Source organism: Chenopodium album, chromosome 4 (assembly GCF_948465745.1).
Source record: "Chenopodium album chromosome 4, dcCheAlbu1.1, whole genome shotgun sequence".
NCBI classification, from domain to species: Eukaryota; Viridiplantae; Streptophyta; class Magnoliopsida; order Caryophyllales; family Amaranthaceae; genus Chenopodium; species Chenopodium album.
In genome coordinates, this window is record NC_137837.1 from 72,797,315 (window position 1) to 72,815,747 (window position 18,433).

Consider the following 18,433-nt stretch of genomic DNA (forward strand, 5'->3'; position numbering starts at 1 on the left):
GTTTCTTAGTACCATATTAATAAATAAAAATATTAAAGGAATGGATCGGAGATCAAATAAGGTCGTTTTTATGGTAATACTCCTAAGATAGGGAAACAATAAATAGATATAAAATTATAAAGTGAAGAGTATTATCTTTTTTAATTTTTCGAAAATACACAATATAACTAATCTAAATCCAATAATAATTATATATATATTTTGTTAAAAAAAATAGTAGCTTGACAAAATGACAATGTACAAACAAATTAAAGGAAGAGAGAAAAAGTAAGGAAGAAACTCATAAAATAAAAAAAGAAGAGGGAAAAAAAAAGGATATAGGACAAAAAAGTTCCGATGCCGGGAATCGAACCCGGGTCTCCTGGGTGAAAGCCAGATATCCTAACCGCTGGACGACATCGGATTTGTTGATGTTTCTATCATAAGAAATTTATTAATTATTTATCTTAAATAATTTGTCTATCACCTTCAACCCGTTCCAACCATTATCCCGAATAATCAAAAGCTTCAACATCTAAATCTTTTTTGACAAACATAACTTTTACTCCATTAAAGTTTAACTAGCCTTCGGCAATGTACGGGTTATTCATATAAAATTATATTGAGAGATAAGTGAGGAAATATCAGTAAGTCATTATATATAGGATATAATATGTAATAGAAAACATGATTAAAGGAATTAAAATTTTAGAACTTTAATCGAAAAAAAGGCTTAAATAGAAGGTGGAAGGGCTAAAATTAAAGAGAATAGGAAAAGGTTAAATTAAAGGGGAGAGATGAAGATGAATAGATAAAGTGTGTATGAAAAATAAAGTACAATAAGTGTAATGAAAGAACTAAAAAAAAATGGTGTAAACAAAAAATTAATAGTTTAAAATGAGATGTGGCACTGTGGTTAGAGAAGTGTAATAGAATGGATAGGGACATGTGTCTTTTGTAGTTTCTTGGTTATAGTTTTTAAATACTAAGTATAGATAGATAGATGTAGATTAGTGCATGAAAACTGAAATGAGCTCATTTATTTTAGATATTAAATCCAACACAAAATTTTAAAAAAATCGGATGTACAATAATTATTGTACATCCATTATAAAGATAGCATAAAATGATTAAAAGTTACGCCTGAAATAAATAAAAGTTACCCCAATATGCGTAAAAGTAACCCAATTTAAATAAAAATTATCTACGCTTTATTAGTAAAGAATCACATTTTAATTGACTAAAAATCAATTATTAGTGATTGAATGTAATTAAATTACCTCTATAAAACTTTTCTTGTTATTTATTTATATAAAAATTGTATTATGTTTAAAGTTACCCAAAAAAAGGCAAAAAATTATCCTAAAATTAGCTAAAAGTTACCCTTATACTGCTCGATGTACACTAATATTAGTGTAAACCTGATGTATACAAAAGTTTTTGTAAATCCAATCCAGTTAAATTGATCTCTTGGGTTAAGTGATGACATTTTTAGCAAAGCCACCATATGGATTAATATACTTCCTCCTATCCGTTGTATCTTTGTCACATATTTTTATAGGCACATTTGTCAACACATGATTCTAATATTAACAAGGAAAATGATATATATAGCCCTTAGGGCTACATATAAGCATTAAAATTACTCTTGAAAATCGTAAAAAGTTGAGAAATCACGAAAATATAAACACTAATTACACTGATTTACGCGTGTTTTTGTCATAAATTCCAAATTTTATACAATTTCCGAGAGTATATTTAATGCTTATATATAGCCCTTAGGGCTACATATAACATTACCCTATTAACAAAGTATGCATTATGCAAGATTAACAATGACCCCTATTTTTTTTTTGGACAAGAACAATTACCCTAAAAGATTATATTAGTATATTTTATTAAAAGCCAAAAAGTTATGAGAATAGCTAGGGAAGTAAAAACATGTCAACTAATTAATATGAAAAGGAGAAAGTAATTAAACAAATACAAACAATTTAATTAAATAAATAAATAATTGCACTTTTATGTCTTGATTTGATGATTTATAATGGTGAACTATTATACACAATTTTTGGATTGGTGTCACTATCTTTTACTTGCACTAAATTAATTTTTAATCATTATTCAAACCCTTCTAACCAAATCATTTTTGGGAATATTGTTAAAGTTAAGGGTTGTTGGCCCCAAACTAATTACCCGACCAACCAATTATCCAACTATAACACTTAATTATGCATCTGAGTGCATGGTGTTCATCGTACACAACCTAAAGATTACACCATACATCCATTACAATGAATACAATTTTATTTTATCACCTTATAAACATAAATTAATTACTTATTAAATTAAAAAAAAAAAAAGACGACAGTACATTAATCAAGTCATCACTTGTTCTCCATATATATATATATATATATAGGGAGAGGCTCTCGTGAGAATTTTTCTTATGTGAGAATTTTTTTTATGTGAGAACACTCTTTATGTTCTAAATTTTTACTTGTATGTTCTAAATTTTAAATATGATGTTCTAAACTTTTCCTTAGGTGTTCTAAATTAAATCAAATGTTCTAATTTAGTATTCACATGTTCTAAACCATAAATTAGTTAAGTTTAATATCATAAATTTTAAATAACTTGTTACAAAATTTTAACTTATATGTTCTAAATTTTAAAATGTGTGTTCTAAGATTTTTAATTATATGTTCCAGATTTTAAAGCGTATGTTCTATATTTTTACTCATATGTTCTAAATTTTTTACTCACACTTTCTATATTCTATATTTGTTTGTTCTAAATTTTTATTCACATGTTCATAATCTTAAATCAAATGTTCTAAATTTTACTCATATGTTTAAAATTTCATAAAGCAGATTTTATAAATTTTTAATCACTTGTTCTAATTCTTAAATCAAATGTTCTAAACATATTATTCACTTAGATGTTCTAAATTATTACTCAGATGTTCTAAATTTTAATTTCAGACGCATGTTCTAAATTTTTACTCGTATGTTCAAAACTTTTACTCACATGTTCTAAATTTAAAATCAGTTCTCATATAAGTATGAATTCTCACATATATATGAACCTATTCTCACCGGATCCCTCCCTATATATATATATATATATATATATATATATGTATATATGTATATATGTATATATGTATATATGTATATATATATATATGTATATATATATATATATATATATATATATATATATATATATATATATATATATATATATATATATATATATATATATATATATATATATATATATATATTTATATACTTATATATAACCTTTTTGGTTTCACTAAATCTTTATAAAATTCTTCAAATGTATCATTTACAACTCAAAATTTAACTTACTTAGAAGTGAATATCCCTTGAAATTTTTTTTTGGAGAACTTCAACCCGGAAAAATTAAATTAATAACTTGAGAAGTTATGAATGATTATTGACTTGAAGAAAAATTAGCTCATTAACTCAAATATTAAGATTAAGGACATACCACAAAAAGTCATATCTAAACATCAACTTTATTTCAAAGTAAAATAATTAACATTCCTATTCATAATAAACAAACATCAATCAATAGAATAAACCCCAAGTAACATGTTTCATACTTTAGTCTTTACTACTCTGTACTATCGAGTTATTTCTCGTTTGTTACTATTATTACCTAATAATAATATAGGGAGGTAAATTGGTTCATGTTTATTTTTTAATAATTTTTTTAATGACTTTTGTTCTTTCAAATGAGGCATGTTATATGAGCATATTGATTGATCACATGTTTATACATTTTTTACTGTTAATTGTGAATTGGATGCACACTCTAAATAATTTTATTGCCCGTTTTACTTTTGTGGAATAGAAGGGGAGACATACAACTATTTATAAAATCAGACCTTTTTTTTTTTCTTTGATGAGCACCAGGGGCAAACCTCAAAAAGGAATTACAAAGCTGGGAACTAGAAAGAAAAGAAAACCAACAGAAACCAATAACTAAAGAAAACAAACCAAAACAACAACTAAAACAAAACACACTAGTCACTAGAACTAAGACACGTCCGGAATCATTCTAGGTCTCATGACGCCACCTAAATCCTCCAATAAAACTATTTATTTATATCTTCTAATATTTTTTACATCTCTTTTTTTTTTTTTTTTTTTTTGGAGAAATTATATCTCCTAATATTTTTTTAACAATCAAAAAAATCATAGCAATTTATCCAAAATGTCTATTTTGTTAAATTATTTTCATAAAGAGCTATTTATGGAACAAAATATCTGAACTTTTGTTGAATTATCTTGTCAGTCGTTGACTTGTAAAATTGAGGAAGATGATTTTGTCGGACAAGTCCTTGTAAAATTAGCATAGGGTCAGCCCTTTAGTACTTACGTACAACACTCTAAATTAACTTGGCCTACATTTTGATAGTTACTGTATTACTGTTATAAATAGATTATGTCCACTGTTAAGCAACAATATATGACCTTTTCTCTTTCATGGAGTAATAACCTTTTATTTTTATTTATTAATTTATTTATTTTTCTGACATGCTTTATATGTGAGTATATAAATAATTGCAACCTTGTTAGATTTACCGTATAGTCTATATCAACTATTCAGAGATCCAAAGGGATACTATGATACATGCATATTCTAGATAGAAGAGACAAGAGAATTACAAGCTAATACGGAGTAATTTTTTTTACACCTACAAGCAAATATGTCTTTTTTTTTTAGAAGTAAGATACAAGCACGGGATTTGTAGATTAGGAACATCTTGTCTTAAGATAGTGCCCTAAACTATCTAAAAAAAAAAAACTTGCTATCTATAAAAAGGTCTTGGTGTGTCAAAGTGGAATATTCAAGAGAGGCAACATAATCTGTTGCCCGATTCTCTTCATGGTAGATATGCTAGTAATTGAAGGACGATAAAGAATCCAAAATGTTCTTGACATCATCCATCAACAGCTAAAGCTTCCACGGGCTATTTATAAAGACTTGCAAATTCAAAATATTAATAACAGTTAGATTATCACCGTCAACAAAAATATGGGAGATATTATGCTTCTTAGCTAGGAAAAGACCACTATGAAGCGCAATGCATGGATTCAGCAAGAAACTCTGGACAAGAACCTAAATTATACTCCGTAGGTACGACTAGCAATATGATTTTCTAAATGGTCCCTAACCTACAAACCAATAATTGTGTGAACGTATTGTGTGTTATACTATAAGAGATGGTCATTGATGGTATCGGTTTAACCCACTCAAAAGCTACTTATACGAAGTATTATATAGCCTTTCCATTCCATTGGTCTAATAAGAAGGGGAGAAGTTTACAAACTCAATCAACCATGATTAATAATTGTCTAAAAACAATTGTGAATTCTGTATGACATGTTGGTATAAGAAAAGTCAGTATTATTTATCAAAAAAAAAAAAAAATAAATAAAAAATTATCAATGATACACTCCAAGTTTTGACTTTTATCAATAATACACCTTATTAAACTTTTTTTTTTTTTTTGGATTCTTCTATTTCTCACTCAATCCCCATCGAAATAATAATTAGGCAATACGAAGTATCATATAATGAGTGAGATCCCATCAAAATTGGAACCTAAGCTTATTTATACAATTGCATGTATATGTATCATTCGTAATTGAAGACAGAATTGTGTCACTTCATTAATTTGAGCTCATCTCCTTACCAAAATTAATTAAATCATATAAAAATTGTTTTGTTGTTTTTCTCTTCCTCTCAATCATATAGAAACACATCTTTAGAACTTTTTGGTAAGGAAAATGTGACTAGAAGTGTTAATTTGGGTACCTAGATCTAGATCGAGTTTAGTGAGGTCGAGCCAGGTTAAGTCTATTTCAAAGTCGAGTTATGTCAAAATATAGTGCCCATACAAGTCAAATTTTAATTTGATTTCTTTTGTTTGGCCTGGGTTGGATCACATCAGGTCAGTTGGGTCAGCTTTTAACACATCTTAATGCGAAAATTCTTTCATTTCATTAAACCATGAAGAAGAAACAGTTGAAATTATGGACCTTTTAACTTATTAGTTTTTGAACATACACGAAAGAATATACCATATTCCTAACTTGTATAATGCACATCATTTATAAGATATGATTTAATAGCTGTATTCCATCAATAAATAAGAATACAAAGGTGAGAAATTTTTTTCTCATTATGTAAATTAATTTATGGGTAATGCTATATGCAGCCCTTAGGGCTGCATATAAGCATTTAATATAGTTCCTTTTTTAGTATTAAATTGGGAATTTATTGACAATTCACGAGTAAATCGGTGTAATAAATGGTTATTTATTGTCTTTCCTTTCCATTTTTAGCTTCTTATATGCCCTAAGGGCTGCATATATCTTTTTCCTTAATTTATTTTTGTCATGAATTGCCTTTTTTGCAAACCTCAAATTAAATGTGTAAATAGAGAGAAGAGTAAGAGTCCTTTGAGAGGAATTAGGTGGGTTCTCAAATTAAATGGTTTTATAAATCTTTAGTCGCTGTAATTAGGGAAATTTGATAATGTAATAATAATCACCTAGCTACTATTTTTCTCGTGTTAATCATTACCATTTATAATACTCCGTATATTTTATTTATTTATTTTATTTTACCACCAAAAGTTCTTTAAAACTTTAAAATTTTCCTTCTCTTGCTCACAAGTCACAACCCTTGTGTTAAGTCATGATCAGCCCTAAATAACTCCAAGTAAAGTTTTGAAAATCATGGTTTTGAAATATAATGGCTACCCAACTATTGTACTTGGGTAACTCCAAGTAAAGTTATTCTTATGTTTATATCACAATTATATTTATAAAGACTATCTTGAACTCTTTTTCTGACTTCCCAGCACATCTTTTGTAAAGGAAACGGAGCCGTAGATTATGTGGCCTTTCTAAGCTACTCCACACTAACTCACCAAGATATCAATCCCTTTATAGATATTTGATAGATCGAGTTAAAACATATTTTTGAGTCTTAAACATTAGTTTAAGCTTTTGGTTGAGGATCGGGAATATATTTTATACAATTATATGATCGATTGACTATAGAATATATTACTGGGCCTCAACCATTAGTTTAACTTTTTTGTTGAGTTGGTCCATTAACATGGTATCAGAGGTAATGTGACACAAAGGTCACGGATTCGAATCTCATCCACCCCTCCTTTCAAATTAGATGTTTCACGCAAAGTATACGAGAAGCCCATGTTACATCCACATTTCAAGCCCAAAGGGCTCCCATGTGAAGGGGCATGATAGACTATAAATATATTCCTGGGTTCCAACCATTAGTTTTAGCTTTTGGTTGAGTTGATCCATTAATAATATCAAGTTTTCTTATTTTTAAGTTTTTTACTACTTACTAGATTGATTAGGGTGTTATATTATGAGCCAAGAAAACGTTCCTACTCTTTTTTTCCTGTATCTTATGTTTCAACAAAATATTACTTATTCGGTGTTTATGACGGGTAATGACTATAACCTTTCAACTAATCTACTCTCCTCGTTTAATTTCTTTTGAAAATATACTGTGTGAAGTGTGAACTTACGTATTGTTTGCATTAACTCACTACTCATAAGTCATAAACTCATAACTGCAATGATTAAGTGAATCTTTCAAAAACACTAAATAGAGCTCGCATAACACGTTTGTGTTATTCGGTATGTGTTAGAAACTATTTTACAAAGCCGCCATTGCTTTGAATTCCAATTGTCAAACAATTTGTTCCACAAAAGTACTTGTATTTGTTACTTTTAATTTGTGTAGTTGTTATTTTAGGATAGCTTTATAGATTAGCTACTTCAAACAAATGAGTACTTGATAAGTTGGTACTTGGAGGAAAATTAAGTTGTTAGATAGGTAAAAAAAACATGAATTTTTATGTATTTGCGATATATAACTTTAATATTTGACAATATAAAATTTTAATTATTATAGCACTATAACACATTTGAGGAAAATGATATAATTTGTACATGTTATCCTAAGAGTTGTAACTATATATAAAAGCTTATAATACGGAGAAATAGTTATGTAGTACTTTGTTTCATAATAATCAACATGCTTTTTATCATAGCTTTCACTTATTATATATTTCCTTAATTTTATCTTAGCAAAAAAATAAATTTAAAACTTAACATTAGAATAATATGGAGTATGAATTAAGGTAAATCCAATATCTTACATTTTTACCATTCCGTACTTCGTAACACTAACAAAAAATTGGATAGGGATAGAAATACGTTGACGCAATTAAAAGATGCATTAATACCTTTTAATAGGAGGAATACAGTGTATAAACTTGCATGCATGCATCTAGTTAGCTTTTATACAATTATTACTGTAAATCTGTAATTGAGTTACGATAAGTTGACCATCCAATTTGAGACATTATTGAACGAAGCTTTTGTTTTTTCCTTTTTTTTTTTGGATCATTGAACTACAGAACTTTCTCGGTAACTCTAGTTAATAATCATACAATCAGTACATTACAAATTTTAAATGTTTAATTTCTTTTCTCCAATTATAAATATGTTTAATTTTCTGTCAATCAAATACTCGGTATATTCCTCAATACTTTTATTGCGTGTGACATTTTTTTAATTCACCATATTCACCTCCATTTTGCAATAATTCTAGGCCACCATTTTTTTTCTTATGCGTTTTTTATAATTATGAGGGAAAATTTAAAAAGTAAAAAAAAAAGAGATTAATGCTTGTACATTTTAATTATTTTTATCAATTTATGTGAAAATTTGCTAAAAATAACCATGGTTTTATTTATTTATTAATTTCTAAGTACATGTTCTTTTTAAGATGTCTTAATCAAAGTATTTGATAAATTTCTATATCAGACAAAATTTTACATTCAATTTTTTCTCTACCATGCATTTCAAGTTTTCAACACCTTTGTACCAAGTGATAATGTACTCGTAGCAAATACAAGTAATAAAACATGGAAAGAGAACAAAATTCGTCTTCTCCTTGTTATGGTAACGTTTTTTATTTTGGTGTTCCTTTATTTTCTTTAAAACGCCCTACCGGTTAAAATAATGCATTTAAAAATATATATGAAGGGAATATAAACTATTAATTAATATGAATATTAGGATGTGTTCTATTCATTAGATCACTTGATTTTAACTTATTGTCTGAACTTATTTCCTCTTATTAAAACTTATTTAGAAAATTAAGTTACCCTTATCAAAACTTATTTTTTTCCCCTGAAATTAAATCATCTAAATTTATTAGACCTAATATAAGGTGAATAAAACAATAGAGAATAGAGTAACAAAACAAGCAAGGGTATCCTTTGAACAATTTTATGTTATATACTCCCTTTATTGTTTTAAAAAAAATTATAATACTTTGATTAGACACGCTAGCCAATACACTAATTTGATCTTAATGTCTTTAAATTTGTATTTGTAAAAATCATATAATATTGATGTTATAAAAACAAATACTTGTATATTGTAACTACTTCAACAATATATTACATGCTAAAATTTATTTCTTATACAATAGCTAAAAATACAAACTTATACAATAGCTAAAAATACAAATTAAAGTTATTAAACGAGTTAAAACTTATGAGAGTGATAATTTGCTCAGTTAGCTAGATGTTGTCTCCCGAGTTTAGGGGATCTTAAGATTGATTCTAAGGGTCTGTTCTGATTTATTGAAATGAGCTGAACTAAACTGAATTGTTTATGAGAGATTGAAATTAAAAATTGAACTAAACTGAATTAATAGAAGCTGAATTGAACTGAAAAGAAGATGAAGAGAACAAACAACCCTTAATACGGAATACCTAGCTTTGTGACGACTAGTACATCACAATAATAAAATAATAATAATAATATAAAAAGGTCCCACAATTTAGAAGCATCACATGAAAGGTGAACAAGACAAAAGACTGAATTGGGGGCTTGTTGAGTTGTTGGGGAAGTAATTCAGGTTGAGCTGTTAGTCAGAAAGGAGTGACCGTACATCTCAGATCTCACGTGGGATGAGTTTGTACTCTCATCTCAAAATGAGGAGAGAGAAACTTTCATATTTCAATACGGAGTACTCTGATCTCCTCTCCGTAGTTACGTAAGTATATACGTACGTACTACTGAAATGGGCACTTGCTTATCTTTCATTATTATTCCTGGCCTCTTTATTGTATAACGATATTTATTTACTCCTAATAATTAATGAGTATGATTGATTGGTTAGGATGATCGTAAAATGATCGATGATAATGTATTAATGTTGTTATCGATGTACATGTTCTATTGTCATGATTCAGAAAGTTGTTAAATTGACATTGACTATTTATATAGATTTAATGCGTAGTATTTAAATCACAATCGGTGAAAATTATAGAGAACTCACCTTATTACTTTAAGAATTTAAGATACAAATATAAATCTCATCAGCTCTCGTTATCTTTACATGTTTGGGATAACGGGTTTAATTACCTTCCCTTTACATCCTCAAATTTTGACTAATATGTAGATGGATTAGCTCGCAACGGTGCAACTTGTGATAAGTGATTGTTAATTAGGCTTCTTTTCCATAACAAATTTAAAGGCAGCCATTTTTGAGCTGTATATGTATGGCTTGTCCTACGCCCAAAATTCTTAAGTTTAATTCACGTGTTTGTTAAACTTACTCCGTATTATTTAAGACTTAAGTGTTTAGTAAAGAGCCCCCTCTTCCCACAATATTGGAAGAGGTAAAAGTCCCAATATTTCGACATAATTAATTTCTTAAAAATGACTCTACATGTTTTTTCTTTCTTTCTTTCTTTATTTATTTATTTATTTATTTTTTGGTGTTTATGACTCTTTATTAAGGTTATAATTAGTTTGTTTTGGTCTAATTTGATTTGATCTGAATTTTGTAAAATTGATTTGATTTTAAAATTTAACCAAATCTTGACCTCATATAGTATTTTGTAAGCTAAATAATGTCGCTCAATTATGTTAGGCTGGTTCAACTAGTTGTAAAATTGTAATGGCATCAACTCAAATTTTTATAATGACAAGTGGTTCATCAGAAATTTAAAAAAAAAAAAAAAAAATGGTTAAAGTTAAAGTCTTTGATTTTGAGTAATTTAAACAAGTATCAGATGTCTCCGAAGAGACTAATTTAAACAAGGACTCATTAATCCATCATAGATCATTGTTTAGACCCTTTGGATCGAGACTTTACATTTGATTGTGGAAGTGATTGATCCACTGTTTAAGCTCAAAACAGCTCATTTTTTAGGTTTAAAAGAAAAATAAATTGTCTTTTCCTTTTATATTTTAAGGACAGGAATAAAAATAATTGTTTGGTTTATAAGCTACCAAGTGTGACTATCCTGACTAATCACATCATATGATCGTTTGTTTAAACAAAGTAGTTTCAGTAACATTGAGTGAGTAACTTCTGTAATACTGATTGATTTGACTAATAATTAATCTCTACAACACTGACCAACTAAATATATAAAACTGATGCAATAACTCTATGATACTGATCGATTAATTCTTATAACACTAATAAAGTAACTTATATAATGATTTTTTTTTTGGTGAAAGAGAGGGGCAAGCCCAGTAACTTATATAATGATTGTTCAGTGTGATCACACTTTATCGTCATTATGTGTTACAAATTACTGAGTATCAAATTTGTTTAAATTTATTTAATAAATGTAATGTATTTTATTAATTATTAAATGATGGTCAACATTGGCTAATAAAGTATATAAATATAAAGATTAAAATTAAATGATCTAATTAAATAGTAAGTGTTGACAAGAAGTAGAAGATACAGTAAAATGTAACAAAGCCGTCTTTACTCTTTAACATTGTTTTAGATTTTATTAATCGCCCGCCAATGACAAGCTTCGGTTTAATATAGTTGATTATTCAATTTCATTTTAGGCATATAACCCATGTTGTTATAACGGCTAATGCAAAAGTTCAATTGGATAGGGCTGCTGGCCCTCCTGCTTTCTTTGGAAAAACCTGCATCGTAGATGATTAAGTTGGACTAGTTCAAATGTAACCTTTTGGTGATCCATGATATGAGCCCATATTACTGTATTAGTATATACAACAATACATATTTTATAAATGGTCAACAAAAGTAACTTCAAAAAATAGAGATGTTGGAAAAAATGCTCAAGGAAAAGAGGTTTTTGTTTTGGTGAAAAAGTTTTCCTTGGGTTTTATATTTGGGTTTAGGATAGATGTTTGAAGTGATATCCTTTTTGTTGTGGGCTAGAAGGAAGCCGAAGCACCCCTACACGCCGTCGTCTAGCTAGTTCGTGTTTGTGGCACCTGTGCGTAGACCTGGCAAATGGGTCATTCTAGTCAGGTCTGGGTTGGGTCACTTTCGGGTCGGGTCAGCTAACATTCGGGTCGGGTATGGGTCGGGTCAATTCGAGTTTCGGGTCAAATTCGGGTTAGGAATCGGGTTGAGTAAATTTCGGGTCAAGTATATTCGGGTCAGGTCAAAATCTACTCAGGTCATGTTCGAGTTGTTTCATTTGTGAATCAAGCTCAAATCAAGAATTTGAGTTGTAGTAAAGTTGAAAAAAAAAAACAAATAAACAAATAAATCGGTAGTAAATGTAAAACATGGTATTTTTAGTTGTAGCAAATGTCAAAATTTCCTATGTTTTACTCGTCTTTGAAATGTTCAAAAACACACATGATTTTCACCCTCTATCTTTACTGCTTCCCGGTTCTTCTCCAACAATTACGATTTTGAAGACTTTAAAACTCCGAGTTTTAATCAATTTAACTGAAAAATCTCTTCTTCTTCCTCTAAAATCATTTTTCTTCCTTTTGTTTTGAGCAATTGTGAGAACCTAATTCCTCTTTTTGAGTGCACATTAAGAGGAATCGTTGTGTTAAATCTTGAGGGGCAACACTATCTCTGATAGCACCATAGTTAGGGTGAATTTTGCTTCTTAGACAATATTTTAAACACATCACATCGTTAATTTACATCAAATAATTTGGCCCACGTTTCTTTATTTTTCTGATTTTACAGTTTCTCTTCCTACAAGAAATAATTATAATTAGACCTGTAAAACTAACCCATAATTGATAAACTTGTATTTAATTTATCGATGTGTCAATTAATGTGGGACGGAGAGAGTACCGTAATCTACCCCATCTTATCTATTAGGAGTATAGCTGTATAGGCTATAGCATTTGTTTCCGTTAACAATCACGAAACAATGAGTACTCTTATAATCGTATTATAAGGGGTTGTTTAAATCACAAAATTGGGCTATTTTCGGCCCAAATAACCAGCAATTTCGATTTGTGTTCACAACTTCACATGACCATTTTTACGGCCATACCAAAAACACCAATCCCGCAGGGCCTCAAATCTCAATCCCCTTAATGAGCAATATTGTCTATTTAAGAAAACTTACATAAATTTCATTTTGGTCCCATTTGATTTGATATTTATCAGAAATGAATTTTCCATTTTTGTTTTCTTTGTATGGTTAAGACTTAAGAGCATGCAATTATGTCAATTCTTAGCTCAATTTGTACCCTTAAGGACTAAAATGACCTCTAAAATCTTGAAGTCTAAATGACCCCCTAATACCCTACTCGAGCAATTTATGTGGTAAAGAGAACAGTAATACGCAAATCAATACAAGTATAATTTTTTACACGCAAAATAAGACACTTATGTAATTTTTTTCCTAATTCTTAACTCAATTTGGGTCTTTAAGGGTAAAAATGATCCCTGTTTAGGATAAAATTAAAGCCTAGACACGTAGTCCAATCAAATTGTGACATGTGTCACCCTAGGAGGCGCTCAAAATGAGCCAACCAGGATAAGACATGTGGCCGCCCATCATTTGAGAAATGGGAGGAAGTACTAATGAAGGTTTGATATGTATTTGCAAATGCATATCAAACCTTAAAATATTAAAAAGTATTGTAAGCACATGGGGGTGAGAGAAAGGAGGAGAGAAATTGGCAAGTGGGACCAATTTTTAAATGTACCACTAAAAGCTTATATAATATCATTGAATATGTAGTGATATTATTTCTATACGTAGTTGGTACCACTAAATGAATATATAGTACCATTGAATGAATATATAGCACCACTGAATGTTCAATGATACTATTTGATCATCTAGTGATACTATTAATCATCCAGTGGTACACTTAAATCCAGCACGTGGGGGTGAGAGAAAAGGAGGCAAGAGATGGGTAAATTTCATGCGAAATGTCTCAAATGCCCCTTGATATGTATATACAAGTACCTATCAAACCTCCCTTTGGAAGACCTCGAGAAATGGTGGCTTTTAAGGACCCAAATCCCAATGCGCTATAAAAGCGGCGCAACCCACTTACATAGGTAAAATTCTACTTCCTCCGTTTTCTTTTAGATGCAACACACCCTTTAGCGCAGTAATTAAGAAAGGTGAGGTTCACATGATATAATAAACTTTAAAATAGGATGACTGGTTGTTAGGAGTGTAATTTAGTAGGCCATGTGCTTTAAATAAGGGAAATAATATAGTTTTTCCCTAAAGTAACTTTTCTTTTATAGTGTGTTGCAAGTATTGTGACATTTCCTTTTTAAGGAAGTGTTGCAAATAAAAGAAAACGGAGAAATTATAAAGGTACACATACAGCCAATGTATGTGGGAGCCACATACATTATTCCGATCCATAGCATCATTTGGTTGGTAGTTTATATGGGCCTCAAACTCCACTAATTTTGAATTTTCATTTAAATTTGAATTGAAATTTCTAATTTAAACTAATGTTTAAAATTCAAATATTTTGTCATTTCCAAAGCTAGTAATTTATGGACAATTTTGCAATGACTATAATAATTTTGTGGTCACCATAACTATTAAATCATGATCGTACGTCTGTCAATAATAGTTCCACATCCTTCACATTGATTATTGGGTTGACTGAAAAGTAATTTTATTTAACCTTTTAATTAAATACTGCATTATCTATTTATCATCCTCTTCCACCCTAGACTCACGATTTTCATACTACTCCATTGTTTACCATGAATTGATGATATTATCTTCAAAGGCCATACCATACATAGAAGAAATTAAAATGTTTAAATATGTCAAATTCCACCATTGATCATATCTGATTCTCCTCTATACCATTCTTCTAATTTTTGTAATCTTATAATAATGCTACTATGAATCAACCTAACGCTGCTTGATCGTACAATCTGAATTTTTAATGGCTATGTAGTGTATTAGTGTGTATGAATTAAAATTAATTTTCAACCTCCCATCAATGGAGAAGCAATTATTAAATATGTCGTCAATGTTTTTTTTTTTTTTAAAAAAAAAAAGGGTAAAAGCAGTTTTTTTTTTGAGGGAAATTTTTTTTTTGGCAATTAAAAATTTTATTAATCACCAAGAGAACAGGAATACACCAAAAACTAGCAAAAGCTAGCAGCCAAAACACCAACAAAGAAGCCGACAAACTCAGTTTACAATAAGGATCTCACATTGCCTATCATTACATCTGGAAGCTACTTTAAAGGAAATTTCTCTCATCAATGCATCAACAGACCTATGATATTGATTAAAAACCACTTCATTCCTCTGGATCCAAATCGCATAAATGCTCTCAGCAAAAAACATTAACAACTTATGTTTAGGAGTCCCTTTCTTACCACACTTGGTAGCCCAAAGCAACTCTGAATCAAAGGAGCCAGGATTTCTCTGGCAATGCAAAATCTGAAGCACAGCACCCCAAATCTGAGCAGAAAAAGTACATTTGAAGAACAAATGATCTATAGACTCAGCAACATTACCACACAACTTGCACATAGTATCAGAAGTAATTCCCCAAGCAGAGAGTCTATCTAGGGTAGGCAGTCTGTTACAAATAGCCAGCCAAGCAATAAATAAACTTCGTGGAGAAGCCTGATTATTGCAAATCACCCTGCTCCAGCTGACTTTATCATGAATACCATGGAGAAACTTATACATAGTCTTAATAGAAAAGCAACCCCCTTTGATAAAACTGTCCCAGCCACCAGCATTCTTGATCAGATTCATGCAGTCAAAAATTTTCTTCAAAGCCCAAGACATAGCTTGACAATGCACATCATCTAAATTCCTGCCTCTGATATAATAAGCATCAACCCACCTAACCCAGAGCTTATCTTTTTTGCATGAAATAGCCCATAAGAGCTTACACACAGCAGCTTTATTCCAGAGCTCCATATCCTTCACATTCCAACCCCCAGCAACCTTTGGCAAGCAGAGCTGATGCTAGGAAACTAAGGCCTTCTTTGAGGCATCAGTGCTACCAGTCCATAGAAAGATCCTGCAGTATCTTTGAATTTCTTTAATAGCCTTTTTAGGGATAATAAAGATTTGACACCAAAACGATTGAAGACTCAGCAAAATTACTTTTACCGGTTGAAGTCTTCCAGCATAGGATAAGAATCTAGCAGTCCAAGATTTGGCTCTTAAGAGAACCTTATCAACGAGGGGCTTACAATCAGCATAGGAAAGTTTCTTGGTGGCAAGAGGAACCCCAAGATACCTAAAGGGAAAAGAACCTTTAGGAATCTTAAGGCTATCAATAATTTGCTGCTGAATAGACAGGTCAACACCTCCAATATAAACATTGCTTCTGTCCAAATTAGCCTCAAGACCAGAAGAGCAAGAAATTTTTTTAAAAGCAAGCAGAAGCAGCTCAGCAGAAATACAGTCAGCTCTACAAAACATGAGAAGATCGTCTGCAAACATTAGATGAGTGATACCAAGCTTTTCACACTTGGGATGAAAATTGAAATCGGGATTGCTCTTTAGATGAGTCATGTTCCTTGAGAGATACTCCATACCTATGGCAAAGAGATAAGGAGAAAGAGGATCGCCTTGTCTTAATCCTTTTTTTGCTAAAAAAGGGGGACTAGGTTTCCCATTAATAAGAATACTATAAGAAACAGAGCTCAAACAAGCAAAAATCCACTCCAAAAAAAGCTCAAGGAAGCCCAATTCTTGCATAACACTCCTCAGGAAGCCCCATTCAACAAAATCATATGCTTTTTTAAGGTCTACCTTAATCATACATCTAGGAGAAATATGCTTTCTAGTATAGCCCTTAAAAAGCTCAGTGGATAAAAGAATGTTATCTGAAATATGTCTTCCCGGGATAAACCCAGCTTGACATTCACTTACCACTGTATGAACCACTTGCTGCATTCTAGTTGTCAAAATTTTGGAAATGATTTTGTAAATAATTGTGCAACATGCAATAGGCCTAAAGTCCTTAACTCTTGAAGGGTTGGGAACTTTAGGAACCAGAGTCACTGAAGTAATATTAACCTGCCTCAAAAGATGCTTACTCTCAAAGAATTCCTTGACTGCCTTGCAAAAGTCAGTCTTAAGAATAGACCAAGTATGCTTAAAAAATACAGTATTTAGCCCATCTAAGCCCGGAGCTTTACTATCATCAATTCCCTTCAAAGCTGCTTCAATTTCAGTATCTGTAATAGGTTGACAGAGAAGAGTTCTATGAGCAACAGACAATCTGGAACCATTTCTCATAATAGAAAGATCAATCATTGGAATCTGAGGAGCACAAGAACCAAGAAGCTTCCCATAAAACTGCAAAATTTCTTGCTGAATATCATCATGAGAAACAAGTTTCTCATTTAGATCATTATACAAAAGAGAAATTCGATTTATCCTATATCTCTCCTTGACTGAAGAATAAAAGAATTTGTGATTTGAGTCACCAATATGCAGCCATTGAATCCTAGACTTCTGTCTCAGAGTAGTTTCTTCAACTTTAAGCCACTTCTTAAGATCACCAATACACTGATGTTCCATCTGCCAAAGCTCAGAGTCATGAATATCAACCTATAACTTATTCTGAACATTAGCAAGCTTTGTTCTAGCATTATCGATTTTATCATGAATGCTCTTGAACTCTTCAGAATGTAAAGTTTTAAGCACCACTTTCACCTTAGACAAGGGAGTGAACATAGCAGTCCCCTGAACATCCTTCTTCCAGCAGTCTTCAATGAGAGGTAAGAAATCTTTATGATGGACAAGATAATTGAAAAATCTGAAGGGTCTACCACCACCATGAGAATCAGCAGAAAGAGTAACCAAAATTGGACTATGATCAGAGATAAACGGGTTTAATTAATTAATCAGCAACAACATCACCTTTATCTAGCATCCAATTACTATTACCAAAACACCAGTCAATTCTACTAGCAGTGATAGTCATCACACCTCCCTTGTGCCAAGAGAAGAAGTGACCAGCACTTTTCAATTCAAAAAGATTACAGTCAGCAATACACTCAGCAAAATCCTTAATTTCAGCCATAGAAACAGCAGCTCCATTAATTCTATCAGAAATATGGA

General features: G+C 30.5%; 1 protein-coding gene and 1 non-coding gene across 2 annotated transcripts; both read right to left on the reverse strand.

Annotated features, from left to right (window-relative positions):
• Nucleotides 1-331: 331 nt before the first annotated feature.
• On the reverse strand, nucleotides 332-403 carry TRNAE-UUC (transfer RNA glutamic acid (anticodon UUC)). The gene has a single exon. It is a non-coding gene; the product is annotated as a tRNA-Glu (tRNA).
• A 15,123-nt stretch (nucleotides 404-15,526) lies between these two features.
• Nucleotides 15,527-16,273, reverse strand: LOC145628118 (uncharacterized). Its single transcript, XM_081680436.1, has one exon. The coding sequence runs from the start codon at nucleotides 16,271-16,273 to the stop codon at nucleotides 15,527-15,529; it is 747 nt and encodes a 248-aa protein (XP_081536562.1).
• Nucleotides 16,274-18,433: the final 2,160 nt, after the last annotated feature.

What these genes read in the sequence shown, in the direction of transcription:
- LOC145628118 (XM_081680436.1), bottom strand. Translation starts at nt 16,273, where the DNA reads ATGGAGCTCTGGAATAAAGCTGCTGTGTGTAAGCTCTTATGGGCTATT.